This window comes from Cupressus sempervirens, chromosome 4, assembly GCF_028749045.1.
Source record: "Cupressus sempervirens isolate cs-2001-9-10 chromosome 4, ASM2874904v1, whole genome shotgun sequence".
NCBI classification, from domain to species: Eukaryota; Viridiplantae; Streptophyta; class Pinopsida; order Cupressales; family Cupressaceae; genus Cupressus; species Cupressus sempervirens.
The window spans coordinates 446,070,104-446,091,901 of NC_143121.1; the positions used below are offsets into that span (position 1 = coordinate 446,070,104).

A 21,798-nucleotide genomic window follows, 5' to 3' on the forward strand; every position below is an offset into this window, starting at 1 on the left:
GCCAATAAAATATATTGCACGCTACACAACAATGATCTTTCCAGAATAACCCAAATGCTTCTCACTCTCAAACATAGGCGCACAAACAAGTCTTTTATTGTCTTTTATCATATGCCAAGCTCGCTAATATTAATTCTTGTTCGCCCATAAGATACAAAAAAAAATACAACCATCTCTGTCATTAATCCTTGTACACTTATTTGCTACTAGTCTTCACCAAACAAATTGTGACTCGTCCAGATCTAAACATAAGACTTAGCGAACATAGACATGATGTCTATACTCATTCAGCTACACAGATCTAAGCTCACATAACATATCCTATCATATACCAACTTCGTTGTACTAATAATCAACTTGCAATAAACAAAGTTTGTGTTTGTCATGATGACACAAACATATGTTATCATCAATGACAAAACCAATCATCAATACAACATTAAAGCAATACATCCAAGTGCCAACAAAGACCTCAATTCCTAACAAGACTAATACAGGCATTGCCAAGTGCAAGGACATCAAATCTTGTGCAAAGATTGAAGCCTATACCAACTTCATTTTACTGATAATCAACCTATGATATACACAATCGGTGTTTGTCATGATCACTCACATGTTGTCATCAATGACAAAACTAGTCATCAATACAACATTAAAGCAATACATCCAACTACCAACAAAGACCTCAATCCCTAACAAGACTGATATAGTCACTACCAAGTGCAAGGACAAATTAAACCCTATGTAAAGATTTGTGAAGCTTAGTTTGTGACCATTTCAATGTTATTTTTTGTGTTATTTGGTACCTATTTTTGTGTTATTGCCTAGTCTGAATCGATTTTGCTAAATAGTATTTTGTAGCATTAGATTTTATGTTGCTTCATGTTTTGTTTCATGCTAATTTTATAATTAGTTAATTATGTGGACTAGAACCATGACCCCAACTTCTAAAACAAACTCCCTATTTTTTCATTCAAATTAGACAAAGTAATAAAAAAAGATCTTTCTCCATTTAATTGCTTTGGATATATTGATTCATGTACTTTGATTTTTGTATCTTTCTTATTTTATTTAGATTTCCCTCATTTTTTCTTGCTCATCTTATCTTCCATATAATTAATGATTATTGCTTCTAATTAATCATATTTTTCTTCATTTTGAGATTGGATAATGAAGAGACCAAATGCATTAATATTAGAAAGCTACTATATATATTCATATAATATTCTCCACCACCATAACTCGGTACAATGTTTTCCTCATGAAAATATTATAAATATTTCAATTGATTTGTAAATATCCAAAATCAATGTATATTTCAATTGATTTCATGGTGGTTGAATGTTTGTGTGCGTGCCACAACCTATTTCTAACCATATGAGAGAGCATAATTGATTGGAATATACTATAGCGGCAAAGGCTTGGCTTGGGCATAATGGCCAAACTCCTTTAGAGTTGAGTACAATTAGTTATACTCAAGGTAAATGAGTTATAGCACCCCTCATGGAGGATAGAAAAGTTTGACACCCAGTAAAGGAGGATAGGAAACAGAAAAATAAATAAAAATTATGTAACTTCAAAGAAGCCACTGACAAAAAAGGGAGGGGCTAACACTAAAAATACTTTCTTACATGATGTTAGAAATGAAAGGAGACATTCGCTTTTCCATGCATTATGTGTAGTGGGCTTCTTGACGGCCTCAATTGAAATGATTTTATAAAATATAAACTAGCTTTCAAAACTCTCTCTCAACCTCATTATTCTCTGCAATGTCAACAGAATGTGATCTCTTCCCCTTTTTTGTCTTGGACTTTTTGTCTTTTACTTGCCTTTTCTTTGCATCTAGTGTTGTCCATTTGTAGTCTGCTGGGATAGCAAAAGGATCTTCAACATCTTCTGCAGAACTTTCCGGACTAGCAGAACCTGATATGCTGCGGTTGGGAGGTCCCTTTATCCAATGAAACCATGAGTTTGAAGACTCTTGTGTGCTATGAGAGTCTCTTGCTATCAGATCTTGCAGATTGGCTGGACTTGATGGAGGTGTACAAAACACTTCAGATGGCGGCAGTTCTTCAAACTTTGTGAACGTAATAACTACCTTGATTGTAGGAACAACTGGAATAGCCACCTGAAAGAAATCAAGCAATAACATAAGCACCAGGTTCGTGAAACTTGAACGATGCATGCTTAGAATATTACTAAATGAATTGTAATTTCAAATAGAAGAATTGAGATTAGAACTTTGCTACCCATAATGTGGGATCTCTTATTTTCCCAATGCTTGAAATAATATAAGGATATCATCTTTTCTGAAGGTGAAGGGGGGTTGAAATATGCATATGATGGCCATCTCAAATTTGACAAAAAGTGGAAGGGGGTCTGATGATCAGCTAAGATGATGTTTGCCATCCCCCTTCAGTCAATTAGACAATATATATTACAGAAATTGGAAGCTGACAAATTAGAATAGTTTGTGCCATCGTGATCACGTTCTTTAAAAAAACAAGAAATACAGGAGGCTCAAAAATGACCTAAATCATATTTGACCAAAACAGAATTCAGGAAAACTGAGAGAACTGCAACATGAAAAATTCTTCGCAACCAAATATCCAAGAACCTAGAGCTCTATTAATATACAGAAATAGTGGTTTAGCATTGACTCCCTTTCTCTAGGAAACACAGTTTTGTAAATGCCACTGAAATAACAAAAATGTTATCTTCCCGATTTGAAGGTCACGTTTCAATACAAGAGGTTGTGCAAAACAGATACCTTTTGTTTTAGAAAAATAAGGCCGCACATATAACAAGGCATAATCTAAAATCACAAACCACAGAAATTAACAGTAACCATGATATAACATGCAGAAAAGCGGGCAACAAAGAGGTGACCTGATCTAACTCATTTAGCTGTAGCTTGTAACAGCTGGAAAATTAAAATTCTCAAATCATAGAACTTATTTAGCAGAGAACATTAGGAAATAGAAAAAAGCCCGCAATGTTTTCTACATTGGCAAGGTTTTCTATGCTGGATGATCTCTCCTCTTCTGTATTATATTTTAGTTCCTATTATAATGCATCCCTCAACCTCATATATACTGAAACCACTGTTCAAAAGCTTACTACTGGGGAGATCCAGTTTTGCCTGGAACTTGGCAAGAAATAGGCAAAACTCAGCAAATTAAAACATACATAAGTTTGAAACTCAGCAAATTAAAACATTATAAGTTCGAAACTCAGCAAAATTCAGCATACGCAAATTTTGCAAGAACTCAAAGTGACTTTCTTTGTGAAACTCACCCATAAGTAAATAGTCAGGCTCGTCACTGTGAATTTTTTTTGTCAATACTCATTAGCCACGCAAATATTGGTAAAGCTTGGTTAAAGAGTATTGACTAAAACTCAAATTTAGAGGTTTTAAATAATGTGCATCTTTGCTATTAATTGTGAATTATTTCCACCTTATCTGGGATCCTGTTTGGAGAAACGACATAAACTTGGATGTTTGAATGCAATAAAACAGTCATCCAATAACTTTCTGTTCTTGTAGATTCAACCCAACAGTGCTGACCCCTTACCATCCATTTCATATAAATTCTGTCTATAACCAAAACACTGTATCCTCAACTGATAAAAGCCTCCATGGAAATGATAAAGTGACGAAAGAAACACCATGTTGCCTTTGCAAAGATTGAAATTCCAATATATCTCATGAAGCAGGCAACTCGGGAAATATATCTTATATCCAGAGGATGGTATCCTATGAGGTTGCACTATACAATACTTGGGAATTCGGAAAATATGTCCCCTGGCCACTAGGTGGTATCCTATAAGGCTGCAATATGTGATACTAGTTGCCCTACCCGGGCAGAATGTTAGTAGTGTTTTGTAATAAGAGAACTTGGTTCCCATATCCCTTTATGTTTGCAGTGCCTGAGTAAGAAAAACAACTATACCAAATATTGCATGGTAACGTAACTTTCCAAGGCTTGAAGGGACCAGATACCTAGCATGTATACACCCTGATCCTCTGATGTCCTCGACATAAGGTAGTACAGGATTCTAATAGTAGAGAATGAGAGAGAGCTTCCAAAGATCTTTTCAACAATTTGGTTGCAGTAAACCCCAATTAGGACTCACCGAGCCTAAAACCCAATCTAGACAAAATACCCTTAGCAGAACCAGAACAGGAGTATCTTTTACAGAAGTCCTGAATGATCAGTACCTTGCTGAAAGGTACAGTTTCGCCTATAAAGTGAGATCTATATCTTTAGATGTATGAGATTCCATCCCATGATAGTGCTAAATGAAGTAATAGCAAGGCATAGTGCTAAATGAAGTAATAGCAAGGCAAGTTTATAAATAGGCTCCTGTGGAAATACCAATTATGGTTGACTAAGTCGCCAGGGTTCATGTTTGAGTTCAAGTTGGGTGAGGATAAAATTCAAATTAAATTTGACAACGAAAAAAATTTGAAGAAAAAACATTATGACTAATTTCAAAGAATATTTATCTAAAATTTCAATATTACTATTATGATATTTAAATACTTGTTTATACTAATAAATTAGGCTTATACAACACTTAATGTTATATTATTTAATATCAAATAAAAGTTACATGAAAGTTTTAAAACCAAAAAAAAAAATTCTAGCTCCAGGGAACATGGGCTGATTTTTATTTATTTTTAATGCTTTTGCTTCCATTTAAATCAAAATGGATTAACTAACCATGAATATGAACAAACATGTAGCTAGATGTAGTACCCCATATTTTGTGAAAGTTTCCAATATCTAAAACTCCAGAAATTATGAAATATTGTCACTGATAAACCTGAAAGTAGATGATAAACATCATAAACACATAGCAGATCCTCAAAGTCGTCTACACAGCTGGAATTGCCACTAAAGCCAACAATGCATCAACAATTTTCAAGGCACCATGTTTAGAAGTTAAGAAGCCTGTGGTGGCATCTTTTAAGAGGTTTGAGCTCTGCCAATCTAGAAACTCTGAAGCCGGACATGATAGTGCAACCAATGCAGTCAACGTTTTTGCAGTAGATGTGCTTGCAGATTGACAGTAAATTATTAATAATAATTTTTATAAATATTAAAACAAATTTTTAAGGAATGTAATAGTAGTCATCTGAATCCAAACTTCTTAGTCGGAAAGTGACAAACAATGTGACATATATAATTGCTACCTTACGGTTGGGTTTACCCTTGTGATTAGTGAATGTTTCAATTCCTGAAGAACAAATCGGAATCTACATGACAATTAACTGATCTGGAGTCCAAAATAAGGACCTGGTACAAAATGAAACTGAAATGACAATGAAGTACATTTTGATGGAAATATATAATGCCCAATAAAAGATACAAGGTACGATATTTTAAGGAACATAATAGTAGTCATCTGATTCCAAACTTATTAATTGAAAAGTGACAAACTATCTGCCATAGATAATTGCTACCTTAAGGTTGGGTTTACCCTTGTGATTAGTGAGTGTTTGAATTCCTGAAGAAAAATCCCAATCTACAGAACAATCAACTGATCTAAACTCCAAAAGAAGGGCCTGCTCCATGGGTCTAACAAAATGAATATGAAATGACAATTAAGTGCATTTTGATGGAAATATAGAATGTCAAAATAGAAGATACAAGATGCAGAAGGTTGGGTTTGTCTAAGTCCTCCAAAAACATACTGACCCCGCATGACATCAGGTGATCTAACAAGTTTAAAAAATGAGCATGATCCATGCATCCGAAAAATGAATCTGAAATGTCAATGAGGTTCATTTTCATAGATGCATGGATTCTAGACACTGCCTAAAAGAAGGTACAAGTGGCAGAAGCTGGGATTACCCTTCCTGCTGGTGAAATTCCAGAAGAACATGTGATTAAACCTACAGGACAATCAAGAAATTTTAGGAATCTGAAAGATGGGCATGCTCCATGAGTCCACCAAAAAGATTCTCAAATGTCATTTAGGTGCATTTTCATCAAAGCATATGCAATGCACAGAAAGAGAGTACAAGTAGCAGAAGGTTGGGTTACACTTACGTTTGGTAAATGTTCAAAAGTTGTGAAGGATGCATACTTAACCAATAGGGTAATTATGTGATATAACAGATCCATATAAAATGAATCTGAAATGTCAATGAGGTGCATTTTCATATATCCATAGAAAATGCCCAAAAAGAGGGTACATGTGGGCATAAGGTTGGGTTTGCCCTTCTAGTTGGATAATGTTGAAGTCTCAGACTCTCAAGGACACATATAGACCCTACAGGACAATCTAACAATTACAAAAATCGGGTGATAATATGAAATGTTAATCAGGATGCACTTTCATGGATGTGTAGAGTCTGTAGACAATGCAATAATAATTAATGTCAAAGTCCTCAAAGACACGTAATGAACCTGCAGGGCACAATCAGGAAATCTATCGAGTCCATTATGCTCCATGAGCCCAACAAAAAAGAATCCGAAATGTCAATGAGGTGCACTTTGATGGATGCATAGAAAATGCCCACAGAAGAGGTATAGGTAGCAGAACCAAGAAACCAGAGAATAAATAATTCATAATTGCTTACAAACCTTTAAGGGGAAATTTCCAACAAAATTTTGAAGACAACAAGGTGCATTTTGATGGATGCATAGATAATGCCCAAAAAATGGTGCATGAAGCAAAACTATGATGATTTCTAACAAACCTTGAGGAGGAAAGTTCCAGCAGGAATCTAAGACTTCAATGGGGTGAATTTCGAAGGATGCATAGAAAATGCCCAAACAAAAGAAACGCAAGTAGCAGAACCAAAACATACCAGAACATGGATGAGTTTTCACAAACCTTGACAGGGAAAGTTCCTGCAGGAAGCTTTGTGGTAAGCAATTCGCGGAGACGACGGACGGCCTTAACTTTATCTGCCAAGATATCAAGCAGTGGAAGCAGCTCATCAGTGCGCAGGGGAAATTGTGGTGTGAGCCACAACACGGGCCTTAAACCCTTCTTATAAACGCTTTCCTGGCTACTAGTACTAGCGTCATTCGGAGGACAAGCTACCCGGGACCTGGAACTGGGCTCTCTGGCGACCCACTTTCTCCCATCATCAGCTGCCATCATGAAATCGCTTTTCTTGACATCCAAAGACCTTCTTCCCGGCTGCACCTCCGATTTCTTAACACTTCCCTTCCTCTCAATACTCACAGAGCTCCGAGATGGAACACCCTTCTCATCCTTGAAGCTCCGCCGACCCCAAACCCACCCTTTCTCCTCCTTACTACTACTGAAGCTCAGCTCAATGTTGGCATTCTTAGTAGACGAAGACGAAGAAAAGCTAAACCTTTCTTTCTTCTCCAAATAAAAGTCCCCTTTGCGATTGAAATCCGCGGGCCTGTCCGCAACAAGAAACCCATCGTCGAGGTCAAGGTCCAGGTCCAGGTCAAGAGCGCGCTCCATCTGGCGCTTCTCGTCCTCCGTGAGAAGATGATCATAGTCACTCTCCTCCTTAACAGGACTCTGAGACGGAACTCGCCGTGACTTAAAGCTAAGCATAACATTATGCATGTCATAAACCTTAGCCTTCCAGTTACCCACCATCTCAGTCTTCTCCTGCCGGCGCCAATTCGACTGCGGAACAAGGAGCGCTCCAGTGACATCAATACCAGGCCTATAGACATTAGAATGAGTCATGGCCGAAGCCTCGTTAACAACCTCTGCATCCGAGGGAGGAACACCAGCATCCTCAAACGCATTCATAATCTCCTTATCCTTATGAGACAACATCAGGAGCGACCCAGGCGCCACTCCCCCGCCGCCTTCACCTAAAAACAGAAAACTCTGCTGCGACCTCTGAATTTTAAACCCATCAAAGCCCGCCAGAGTGGTATCAGCTCTAAGATTAGCATCCCGCTTCCAAATCTTGTAAGTATCAGATGGGGCAATCCTTCCGATGAATGGAATGACGGAGCTTTCGAAGTGAAAACCGATCTCCATATAGAAATCCCTCATTCGCCTCATACAGGCAATGAGGCGGGGCAAACGCCTGCACCATTTGGCCCACGCCATCGGCTGGTAATGCTTCATGATGATCATTGCAATCTGATCACGCCGCGCACAGATTGCCTCCTGAAGGGCACTCCATCCCTGCTCGTTCTGCAAACTCCAATTAGCCCCTGCAGCCATCAACATCTCCGTCGCAGTGGAATCCCCAATTCGCACAGCCAAATGCAGTGGCGTTTCCCTCTTTGCCACATCTCTTCTATCGATCACGGCCGCTATGGCTTCCGCTCTCCGTTCTTCAGCCAACGATTCTTCTTCTGTCTGAACATTTCCCGCCTCTTGCAGCCTCGGTAGCGTCGCTATAATCCTTTTCAAAGCCGCGTGATCTCTGCGCGCAACTGCGTAATGGGCTGGGCTGTGCCCATAAGCCGCCGCCACATCCTCCATGGCCTGAAGCTTTCACCGACTGATTAGCTCTGCGGGATTTCATAAAAGGGGAAATCCACTGCACACAATCTATAATAGCACTTTGCACTCCATTCCCACTTCCTCCATGGCCTGAAACTTACACCGACTGACTAGCGTTGTGGAATTTCGTAAAAGCGAAAAGGCCCTGTATACAATCTATAATAGCACTTTGCACTCCATTGCGACCTGTCTGCCATTGCTTCCTGCCATGCGCATATAATCAATACCCGTTTGCTTTTTCGCTTTTGCATATGCTATTTTTGAGTATTAAAGTTATATTTTGTCCAACGGTAACTTTCGGCCCCAATCAAGTGCGGAGTAGGCCATTGATTGAAGTTTGAACAGTAACCTTGCCGATGCCAAGAACAACAATATCGCCCCTGATCCGGACAATAGGTAGAGTTGATTGCGGCAAATGGATGGATTCATATCTGGTTTTTGTTTTTGTCTCTTCAATGGGAACTTCAATGCCAATGCTATTCAATGTTAGTCATTGCCTAGGTATGTCAGTCTCTTGACATTATTATTTTTCTAGTATTTTTGTGCGATGTTTTTGAAATATTATCAACGATCAAAATGTAGTAAGTTTTCTATCAATGCTTCAAATCATTATTACATTGTGATTAGTTTTATATTAATGTTTCACATTATTATTATTATTACATTGAGATCAGTTTTATAATAGTGTTGTAAAGTGACATTTTAGCTCGTCTCAATTTACACTTTTTTGTTCAAATATTTTAGTTCTTATTGAGTGTTATGGTCTATTTGCTTAGGGGTATGTTTATTATACATCAAACATCTTATGTTCTAATTTTGAGACTCTTACAATCAATTTGACCCACTTTGAATCTGCTCAATTGAAAGGATTTTGTGTAAATCTACACCTTGCATTTGTTCTGAATTTCAAGTTGTCTACTTAGAGATCTTGCATTTTGAGACCTATGATTGTTGAATACAAATTGAGTATACTCCTATTTTGTTGATGTCACAAACATGTCCTATGTCAGTTTTGAGTCCATATTGAACCTATTTGCTCACTTTGCTAGCCCCATTTGAAATCCAAATTATTTTGTTTTTCTAATTGTCTAGTGTTGCAAAATTGAAAGGGTCAACTTCACAAGCTCGCAAAATTTGACCACGTTACCTTCGCGAGTTCTTAGTTATGTTGTATTTTGTGTATCAGATAGAAACTATGTCCCAAGTTTCAAGACTGCATGTAGTCGTTTGATGAATTTTAAAGATCAGATCCAAACACAATTTATTATGATTTCTACATTTACTAGTTAACACATCTATAGGTACCCAAGTTTAGGTGGAATTATCTTTCATCCTCCAAGTTGTTCAAATGTTCTATTTGTTTATGTTGATGGTATCTAAATGTATTTATGCACTAAGTTTCATGTCCCTAAGACTCCATCTAGTATTTTATTATAGAAATATGAGATGCAAATTATTACATTTTGACATATCTAGTTGTAGGACTAAATGAAAGAAGCAACATCTGAGATAAGTATCTCTTGCCCTATTTGTAGTCATTGAGTTCCCCTCAAATAGGATGAATAAATGTGAACCATAAAACATGTATATCAATTGTTAAGGCTAAGTTATCAAAGTTGTTAAATTTTTAAGCTTGACAAAGAGGGTAGTTTACTGTGTTGTGTCACTTTACAAGTTATTGATTTTCAAGTTTCTAGTGATTAGGTGATAATCAATTTCGGATCTAATTACGTTGTATGGGTGCTAGGAGATTGTTTCACACGCAAGTTGATTGAAATTGGAAAAAAAAACAACTTAGTCAGGTCCACTTGGGGACTCGACTTGCCTCACTATATCTTACACATTTGAAGTTGATATTAATGTTTTACTAACTAAAATATTCTGATTTAAGTAATAATATTAATATATAAGAGTCTGGACAAGGTGATTGAGCATGAATAGTGATTATTTAAATCAAGAATGATGTCCTAGGAAGGAATTAAATAGAACTATCAAAAGATGCATTTTCATAATGAAGTGTACTTAAAAGAAAGATCAAAAGAAAGGCTTGGAGTAGCTATAATAGAGTAAAAAGGGAACAGTTGATCTGTAAAACATGAAGTACATTTCAAATGTAATAAATTGTAGCATTTAACGATCATGAAACAAGTCAATTTAGTAATAAAGCAAACAAGTGTGTTGAAGCACTAGAATGAGAAAGCAATATTAAATTTGAATAAAGCAACAAACATTATGTAGTTGAACATATGCAAATTAGAAGAGTCATATTTAAGTTGTTTCAAAGACAGAAAGGCGGTAACATTGATTGAACTTAATTAGTGGTACAAAAGGAATGAATCAATTAGAGATTTGTTATAGAATGGAGTCTAATAAGGCAAAATTGATAGGAGTGAGACTGAAAGAAAGATTTATTATTGCATTGAAACTTACTAAGAACAAAATGACTAAAAGCATCATGACACACATAATAAGGATGATAACTAAAAAGAATGACAAAAATTAAGACTGGTCAAAATTTAACATTTGTTGATGACAGATGGTACTTGTTTTTGGTGTTGTCATGGTAGGGGCACAAATCATGAAAATTGTCTGCACCTTTTTCAAAAAGGTTAAGTGTTTTAGAATGTTGGGAATGCAGTGATCAAACATGGGTCATCGCAAGTTAAGGCCAATGTATTATGGTGCCATTGTTTTCTTACACATATAAGTTGAAGGAACTATTTTGATAGATTTACATAGAGTGACCTATTTTGGCATGGCAACAAAATGATGGCATGTCATAGTAACAGAGGATCTTTGTTTCAAAATGGTGGCATTTGTAGAATGTGAATGCAGGGGGCTCCTAGTTTGTACAACCTACAAGCGTTAAAAAGTAAAGTCCACCAAGATAATTGGGAGGGAGGGATGGACGGAGGGGGAGTGGGGGGAGGGGTGAATTAGTTATACAATCAAAAAAAAATTTATTATCCCTATTAAATATAAAATATGTAATCAACAAGTGCAATAACCACAAGAAAATAACCATACATAATAACACCAGACTTGTTAATTAGGGAAACCCTTGATCAGAGGAAAAACCCTAGTGGGGATGGTACCCACAAAATGATGTACTAATATATAAATTCCTTGCAAGAGGATAGACCCTATTAGGATTCAATGAAATACATTCAGTACATATTAGTCCTTGTGAGGAGACTTTGAATCCCTATGAGGAGATTACAACCCTATTAGGAGTTGTGGAAGGTAGAAGGACCCACTATCCAAATAGCTTCAAGGGCAAGACCACCAAACTCAATGTCCAACTAACCTCAGTATTATTCTTGCTAGAATAATGCTAAATGATCAACTATCCACTAGCACTCTCTACCAAATATAATCACTTCTCTCATTCAATATGCCTCTGCTACACCAAATACTTCTCAAATATCAATACCAAATCCACAAACTTGCATCACACAAATCTCTTAGATCACTTACTCACATGTAATTCACACTATCAATTCACTTAAATACCACATACACTTATTCCATACATAATCACAAGGAAAATAACTTTTCTTTATACCAAGTCCTCAAATTAATTTATTGAGTTGGCCTCGAGACTTTCTCAATTTACAATTGTAATAGGACCTCATTAAGATAAAGTAATGCATGTTGTATTACATCTTTTCATAATTACATAATTTTGTCAACTCACACTCTTCACAAATAGTTCACATGTGCAACATCGAACTTTATGCTCTTACTCATGTCATCATTGTGATGTCTTCTACCTCTTTCTAACTGCACTTAACCAAATTCTATTCATGTTAGGAGATATAATCCAATTACCATAAACCACTTCTCAAGAACTCTGTCTATATACTATCTTCAGTAAATCTTGAATAACTGCCATCGGTCTTTGAATTTTTGTATGCGCTTGTATCCACATCATCAAGACAAACTATAGAACATATTTCAATTGCTTGACCTCATCTTCAATCCTCAAACCTCATGATCTCAAACTCTATCTATTGTTCTGTCAGTCTTCACAGAATAACTAGTATGTTGACATAAATGACAAATAGTGCACTGAATGCAACACATAGTCATACCAACAATCTCCCAAATGCTTCAATAATGCTAGGATACTTCCCCATAGGAATATCATTAGCATTCATGCTAACAATCTCCCCCTTCAACATTGATGGCAACCTAGATAAAAAAACATCTAAGTTTCAAGAATACCAAACATATAACTTTGCTACTATACTCTTTCTTTTCAAATCCTCTTCATCAATCAAATCTAAATCTCAGTAATAACTCTCCATCAATGTATTGCTCCCCCATAGATATACTTTCCTCATTGACATCAATACTCTCTCCATTGAATGTTTTTTATGTCTCCCCCATTGACATCAATGAGAAAGGTATCATTATGTCAATTCTACTACAAAAATATCATTATCAAGCTCAAGTGTCCAAAGACACTATTAAATACTAGCTACCAAGAGTCCTTCATGACTTAGCTCAAACACAAATACTCCCTGTGGAGGAAGCATCCAACATCCAGTCCAGAAAAATAATAGTGCTTTGTACCACTAGACCAATTTAATCTCTGCATCATCTACTTAGAATTAGGCATGGTCATAACCCTATACATACCTCTCAAATGCTCAAACGTTTCCTTTGGCAAAGGCTTTGTAAATATGTCTACTCTCTACTCCTTTGTGCTAATATACTCCGGTCTGATCTCTTTTTTTCTGTAACTTTCTCTCTCAAATCATAACACTTAATAAATATGTGCTTTGTCTTAGAATGTAACACAAGATTTGTAAACATACTCATTGTACTTGTGTTATCACAATGTATGATAACATGTTCTATAAACTCAACTCCAATGTCCTTCAACATCTACTTCACCCACATGATTTGATTGCAATTATTCGCTAATGCTACATACTATGCTTCTGTTGTGCTCTATGAGATGCAATCTTGTTTCTTTCTTAGCCAAGAAACCAATCTTCCTCCTAAGAAAAATTCTCTACCACTTGTACTTTTTATGCCATCCATGTTGTCTACCTAATCTGCATCAGTATATGCACATAAGGTAAAATCATTTGATTTATCATACCACAAACCAAAATTAGGTGTACCCTTCAAATATCTAAAACTCCTCTTTACTATTGCATAATGTGATTCTATAGGATCATCATGAAATCTCGCAACAATGCCAACTGCATTAGCTATATCTAGTCTTGTATGAGTCAAATATTGAAAACCTTCAATCATGGATATGTACTTCTTCTAGTCAATAGTAGGTGTCTCATATTTTCTAGATAACTTATGATCAATTACCGTAGGTTTACAACTTTCCAAACCAAACCTTTTCAACTAGTCTTTTAGATACTTAGTTTGTGATAAGAAAACATCTTCATAGTTTTTTACAATCTATGGACCCAAGAAATACTTTATTGCACCAATCATGTGCATCTCAAACTCCTTCACTTCATCAAAAAATTTCTCACTTGCTTCATCATCACCTCAAAATATTATATCATCCACAAATACTTCAATAATCAATAAACCATTCTCAATTTCCTTCAAATATAGGTTACTATGTAGTACCTTTAGCAAATCTCAATTTTCCCAAATACTTGTCCAACCTTGCATATTAGGCTCTAGGTGCTTGTTTCAATCCATACAATGCTTTCTTCAACTTGCAAACCATATCTCCTTTTGTCAAAGGAAATCCTTCAAGAAGCTCAATGTAAAAATTCTTCTTCAAGTTATCCATTCAAAAATGTTGACTTCAAATCCATCTGATACACTTTAAATTTCTTGTTAACTACATAAGCCAAAAACATTATAATTGTCTATGTTCTAGCAATGGGTGCAAATGTTTCCTCATAACTAATACCTTCTTGTTGTGAATAACCTTTACATACCAGTCTTTCCTTATTTCTCACAACTTCACCTTAATCATTCATATTATTTATGAAAACCCATTTAGTTCCTCTAATATTCTTGTCCTTAGATCTAGGAACCAATTCTTGTGTATCAGTCTTCTCAATTTGATCTAATTCTTCTCTCATAGCTTGAATCCAAAAGTCATATTTACTAGCTTCATATGTACTTTTAGGCTTTACTTGAGCAATCAAACATAATTCTTCTCATTGTACCTTGTTCCTTATCATCACATCTTTGTCCTTGCTGTCAATAATCAGATCAAGAAGATGATTATTTGTCATATTACTATTAGATATTAGCCTCAACCAAGGTAAACTTTAAGATAGTTTCTTCCAAAAAGGATATAAAATATTGGTGAATCTTTCATTATTTTGAAAAAGCAAAATTATTTCTATTGGTGAATTCCTCAAATTTTTATTCTAAATATGATTAATATTGGTGATTATTTTTGAATCATATATTTTTTGTTTAAAATATTGAGAAATCTCAATAATAATAGGAAGTTCATTAATCACCATGGAATATTACAAATAAAAATTGAGCTTTTTTTTTACCTTGTGGAATATTATGAGGATCATTACATATACTTTAAATCAATAGTGAAAACTAAATATTAGTGATATATCCCTAAAGTAACTAATAATTATGATAATTATTGGTCAATTCAATTTAATTTCTCCAATAATATATTATATTTAGATGACTCAAATCTAATCATGTAATGAATATTGTGGTGAATATTTGAATTTAAATTTTTCAATAAAATAAATTATTGAGCGATTTTAAATATTTTAGAATTAAATTTTATAAAACTATGGTGATTTAGGTTGTATCAAATCTTAAGTTATTAGCCAAATTACTAGCCAAAAAATTCTAAAATTATCCAATTTGTGAATATTAGCCACTAAAATATACCTTTGCCTCAACTCTTACTTTAGTTCTAGGTTCACTCCTTAGTTCTTCTCTCTGTTCCACAATCTATATGTCATTCTGCAAATTTGTGTTAGACTCAAAAAATAACTCAACATTCTCTTGGTTAACCTTTGGATTAGTTTCTTCATCATTATCATAATCAAGTATTCTTTCTTGAATTCCAAACTTCTCATCAAATCTAACATTTGTGCTCTCAACAATGGTCTTAGTTCTTTGATTAAAACACCTATATGCTTTACCCTTCAATGAATAACCAAGATGTCTTTTGATGTTACACAAATGTCATATCATTATTAGTCAGTCTATGTCGAGCTCACTCGAGCAGTGAAGACAATTTTCTGTGTCTACCAAATGTTCTAGTGTTTGCCCAGTTCAAAAGGCAGTGTCTATTGAATTCACTCGGGTGCCAAAGGAAAGTTTGCGAAAGATGAGTGTTAACCAAGCTCACTCGGCTAATGAAAGAAATGTTGGATGGCACTAGTGTTATCTGAGCTCACTCGATTACCAAAGGATCTTTGCTAGTATGCAGTGTTGACTGAGTTCACTTGGTTAACACAGGAAAATTGTTTATGAGTTAGTGTCTACCGAGTAGGGTCAGCTAATGAACAATTTTTTTGTTTTGGCATATTAAGTTTAATTGATTTATCTATTGGTTCGAGTAGACTAAGAAGATGAATATTAGTTATTCTAAGTTGTATTTAGCTAACTTGGCAATATGAATGATATAAGTATAAGTACAAGTTGTGGGTTAGAAAATATGAAGTAGTGGTGTGAATACATTGAAGATTTGATAATGGTAAGAGGAAGTGAATCAGAAGGATAAGCAGAATATCCTTGTGGAGCTAAAAAGATATATTCAATCAGAAAGGATCAAGTATACAAGCCAGAAAAGAGATCTGTTATCAGCAATTCAATTGCATCAAGAATTAGGTAATCTCATTGTTACTCTCTAACCATTGTAGCAGTGATCTAAATCTCTTAATAGAGTTTCCTTAATAGCTATTTGTAAATCCTCTAACAAGGTGGCAGTTCTATTGAATTGTCTAAAGACCTCTAACAAGGCCACTCCTAACAAGGTGATTAAATCCTCTAATAGGGTCACACCTAACAGTGTGTTTTGTAACCTTTAACATTGTTGGCTCCTAATAGAACTCACTTTAGAAAAGTGAAAATAGTAAGTAGTTGCAATTGGTGGTTTTTCCCAAATTAGGTTTCCACGTTAAATCTTGGTGTCAAATGTGTTCATGCTATTTTATTTTATGTGTTTGTAACTAAGCTAAAGTTATGGTAATCACAGTTTACATCTAAATTTTTCATGTTAAGTATTTATTGAGCATATTTAGTATTTATCGAGTTACAACATTTTATGTGTATTTTCCAAGCATCAACAGTATTCAATTTTCAAAGTTTATTTTGTACTGACATCTAAGATATCTTGGATTTATTTTTTAGTAACTGATTCACCCCTCCCCTCTGAGTTACTCCTCTTATGTTTTCAACAATTTGTATCAGAGCTCTTGGTGCTTGCAAAGAAGGTATCAAGGACCTAAGCTAAAGATCAAGATGTCTTACAGAAGAGAGATTCCCAAGCTAAATAGAGACAATTTTGTAGTATGGCAAGGACTTATGATGCTACATTTGGCTACTATTAGTGATTCAAGTTGTAAATATCTTGATGCTAAATACAAAACTCCTACTGGAACATTATTAGTTGGAGATATTTCTGAAAAGAAGAATCATAACATCATGATGATTGATATTGCATTTGCTCTTAGTTGTGTTTAATTTGATGAAGTAAAAGACTACAAAATAGTGCATGAAATGTGGACCAAAATGAAAGACATTTATGGAGGAGATGACAATGTAAGAAGAGCCAAAGTAGAAAGTCTTAGAGGTCATTTTGATCAAATGAAAATGAGAGAAGATGAAAGCATTGCAAAATATGTGGAAAGAATCAAAGCAAGTGTGAGTGCAATCAAAGTATCTGGAGGAGACATTGATGACAGTTGTAAGCAAGGTACTTGGAACTCTTCTTCTTATTTATGCAATTAGAGTGTCTACTATTCAAGAGATGAGATGTGATCCAAATAATAAAATATCTTTGGATGCTCTAGTTGGAAGATTGACAGCTTTTGAGTTAGATAACTATTATAACTATGTTCCAAGTTCAAAAGGTATTAAGTCTGCATTTGAAGCTAAACTCTCACTCAAGAAAAATAGTAAGAAATCAAAGGCCAATCAATCAAGAAGTGAAGAAGAAGAAATAGAAGAGAGCTCAAATAGTGATCATGAAGTTGTTGAAGCCTTACTTGCAAGAAAATATTCCAAATGTAGAGGAAAGTACAAAGGTAAGGTTCCTTTGATCTATTTTTCTTGTGAAGAAGTTGGTCACATTGTTGCAAGGTGTCCAAACAAAGAAAACAAAGATGAAAAGAAAAGTAATAAACACAAAGGCAAGAAGGATTTCAAGAACTACAAGAACTACAAGGACAAAGGTAAGAAATCTTGTTTTATGGCTAAAGATTCTAATAATAGTGAAGATGAAATGGTATTTATTGTTGTAAAAGATGAATCTAATGATGAAGGAGATAAAATGGCACGTATCTCTCATGTTATCAAAAATGATACATGGATTATTAACAATGGTTGTTCATATCATATGACTGGAGATAAAACAAAATTTGAGCACATGGAAAATTGTGATGGTGGCAATGTGAGATCTAGAAACAATGAACCTTGTAACATAAAAAGAAAATGATGTATTTCTTTGACTAAAGAACTTGTATGTGACAATGCTTATTGGGTTGAAAGATTAAAGCATAATCTATTGAGTGTGGCATAGTTGAATAACATTGGATTCAAGGTAGAATACATGGATGGAAAGGCCAAACTACTGGATGGAAAAGGAAATTTGGTTGGATCTGGCAAGCAAACAAAAGGTAATCTATTTTATCTTGATCTCAATGAAAGTTCATGTTTTATTGCTCAAATAGAAGAAAGTTGACTATGGCACAAAAGATTATGTCATGTAAACTTTGATAATCTGATTAAGATAAGAAAACATAGAAAAGTAAGAGGCATTCCTAGTTTGAAGAAACTTGATATGGGTCTATGCAAAAATTGCCAAATTGGTAAGATGGGAAAGACTAGTTTCAAAAGGAAGAACTATCATTTAAAAGAAGTCTTAGAGCTTGTGCATACAGACTTATGCGGACCTATTGGAATAGAGAGTTACAGTGGAGATAAGTTTTTCATTTTTTTTGTTGATGAATATTCTAGAATGATGACTATAATGTATCTAAAGAAAAATTAGAAGCTTTTCAAAAGTTCAAATGGTATCTAACATGAGTAGAAAAAGAAACTAGAAAGAAATCAAAATGTTTAAGATCAAACAGATGTGGTGAATTCATCTCTAATGAATTCAAAGATTTCTCCATTGAAAGAGGAATTAAAAGACAAGTACCAGCCCCTAGTACACCTCAGCAGAAAAGTATAATTGAAAGAAGGAACAAATCTATCATAGAAAGTGCAAGAACATTGATGATAAAAGAGAATGTTGCAATCAAATACTGGAAGGAAGCAATTAGTATTGCAGTTCATATCTTGAACATAGTACAGCTGAAGAAAGACTCAAATCAAACTCCTTATGAAATGTGGTATGGCTACAAACCTAATGTAAGTTACTTGAAATTATTTGGTAGCAAATGTTATATCTTGAAATAATATAGAAAAAAGAAAATTTGATGTCAAAGGTGATGAAGGCATATTTCTAGGATACTCCTATAGAAGTAAAGCATACAAATGTTTGAATTTGTCCACTCAAAATCATAGGAAGTGCACATGTGAGAATTGATGAGTTTGCAAAAAAGAGTGAAGAAGAAAGTAGCAAAGAGTTCGAGAATTACAAAAGATTTGTTTAATATGAACTTGATACCCTACCAAATCGATCTGGAAGAAAGGAAGCTTCAGCTCCCAAGTCCCCAAAATCTCTAATTGTTATTGAGTTGTAGACAGTGCCATCCAAGTCATAGTCTAAAGGACCTGAGTCATAGTCAGAGGCTACCGAGCTAGTTTAAACAGAGTCTGAAGGACTTGAGTCATAGACATTTGGGACCTAAGCTTGATACTCAAGTTCATGATGAAAATAGTAAAACTCATTCCAAATACAAAGAACCTATGTTAGCTAGATATGTCAAAAGGCATCATGCTCTTGATCAGATCATTGGAGACAAATCTGATGGAACAATGACAAGAAACAAATTGAAAGGTACATGTTTACTTGCTGAATTTAAACCTAGAAATGTTAAAGATGCATTGGATAATGAAAGTTGGATTAAAGCAATGAATGAAGAAATAGAATAGATAGAGAAGAACAAAACTTGGACTCTTATTCCTAGACCCAAGGATAAAAATGTAATTGGCACAAAGTGGGCGTTTAGAAATAAGTTGAATGAAGATGGAAAAGTTTTCAGAAATAAAGCAAGATTGGTATGTAAAGGCTATTCTCAAGAAGAAGGTATTGATTATGGTGAAACTTTTTCTCTTGTTATAAGATTAGAAGGTGTTAGCACATTTCTAGCATATGCAACACACAGAGGATTTAAAGTGTATCAAATGGATGTTAAATCTACATTCTTGAATGGAATTCTTGATGAGGAAGTCTACATTGAACAGGGTGAACCCACAATAATGGGTTCTACTTTAGTGGGACAAACAAAAATGGAAAAAATTGCAAAATGAGAAACTGAGTTTACCATATGTTTGCGCGAACACACTTATTGTGTTCGCATGAACTCTTTTTTTAATCATGTTCGCGTGAACATGTTTCGTATGTTCGCGCGAACATATGTGATAAATATGTTCGCGCAAACATGATTGTCATGTTCGCGCGAACATATGTTCATGCGAACGCCATGTTCGCACGAACATGCAAAATCAAAAAAAATTTAACTTTTTTTTTTTTTGCTCTTTTGACTGCCATAATTGCAGGAGAATGATCTCCTACTGTAAAATAAAAAATGTCAAAATGTGCTGCTCGGAGCAAGCTTTCCAATGACTATAATTTTAATACATAATTTAATCATTAAGACTTTCAAATATGAGTTTAACTCATTATAGGTTCATTACCGATTGAACATCAACCAAATTTAACACCTTGGGAAAATTAGTAAATTAGGTCAATTTTTTTTGAAAAATATGGAGGCACTGGCTTATTGAGATACCTTTCTATTAAAAAAAAAAAGGTTTATGATAAATTGACTTCAAATTATCTATGTCAAATGGAACGTATGTCTGAATTACGGTTCATGTCACTTCAAAACTTCATAAACTATACAATATTCAACCAAATGCATCCTCTGGATATTGACATTACAAATCTAACGTCGAAAGAATTACTTCATTATCATTTCTAGAAAAAAAGTTATGTGTGTCAAACGGATTGTCACTTTTTAAAATATTGAATTTTATTATGTACCACTTTTCGGAGGAGATAAAAAAAAATTGACATAAATAATTTTTTTTTTTAGATTTAAAAATATGGTTACAAAGTAGGAACAAAGTACTCAAAATCACTAGTTTATGTCATCTTGAAATTATTTATATTTTTGGAGATATAGTCACTTGAACGTGACGTTTGTTGCAAAAATATTGATTTCAATGTCAAAATTGGTCAAAAAGTGGAACCCATTATTGTGGAATCACCCAACAACCAAAAGGTTTTGTAGATCCTAGCAAAAAGGAAATGATTTGCAAATTACACAAGGCATTATATGGACTCAAGAAAGCTCCTAGAGCTTGGTACAAAAGACTTCATAATTACTTGATACAGATTGGCTTTCAAAGAAGAAATGATAACAGTAGCCTGTATATCAAAGGACCAGACAAGAAGATTATGTTAGTAGAAATATTTGTTGATGATATCTTATTCATAGGAAATGATGACTTGTGCAAAGAATTTCTAGAAGAAATGAGAAAAGAATTTGAGATGTTTATGTTTGGAGAGATGATGTAGGAGAATCTAGTGGTGTAAGGGCAATCCTATATCACCCAAAAATATGCTTAGTGTTAGTTTCTCTTTAATTTGTTTTCATTTATGGATACACATTTGGGTCAAATTAAGATTCCAACTCTCATAGTTCCACTATTGGTATTTTGAGTTAGAGTTTTTGAGCACCTTGGGATATGTGCCAATGTAGAAAATAGGTTATTTTGTAATTGAGCCATAATTATGATGATTTAGAGGGTGTAAGTTGGAGGGATTATTATAATTTTAATTTAAAGCACTCCTAAAAAAGAATTGGGTCAAAAGGCTTTGTGGTTTGAAAGTTATTGTAGTTTTAAGTTGCCTAGAGACCTCTTAAGAGCACTTCAAAGTCAGATTTGAGGCACTAAATAGCCTCATATGGGCCCAAAAAATGGGGGACAAGAAAATCTAGTCCATAGAGT

The 21,798-nt window shown here is 34.6% G+C and overlaps 1 protein-coding gene across 2 annotated transcripts; it reads right to left on the bottom strand.

Moving 5' to 3' along the window:
* Positions 1-1,253: 1,253 nt before the first annotated feature.
* Positions 1,254-8,662, bottom strand: LOC149561915 (uncharacterized). 2 transcript variants are annotated; one of them, XM_089825427.1, is made up of 2 exons: positions 6,850-8,662; positions 1,254-2,128 (listed from the first exon to the last, which is right to left on the bottom strand). In XM_089825427.1, exons 1-2 carry the CDS (start codon positions 8,446-8,448, stop codon positions 1,736-1,738), a joined length of 1,992 nt encoding a protein of 663 aa, XP_089681553.1. In that variant the 5' UTR covers positions 8,449-8,662; the 3' UTR covers positions 1,254-1,735. The 2 variants fall into 2 exon arrangements, with proteins under 2 accessions (XP_089681553.1, XP_089681554.1); XM_089825428.1 differs by having other exon boundaries at positions 6,824-8,591.
* Between the last annotated feature and the right edge of the window lie 13,136 nt (positions 8,663-21,798).

Excerpts from the sequence above, each read along its gene's own strand:
- LOC149561915 (XM_089825427.1), bottom strand. The coding sequence starts at position 8,448 with ATGGAGGATGTGGCGGCGGCTTATGGGCACAGCCCAGCCCATTACGCA. Across the intron at positions 2,129-6,849 it reads CAGGAACTTTCCCTGTCAAG|GTGGCTATTCCAGTTGTTCC; the intron begins GTTTGTGAAAAC and ends GATTTCTTTCAG.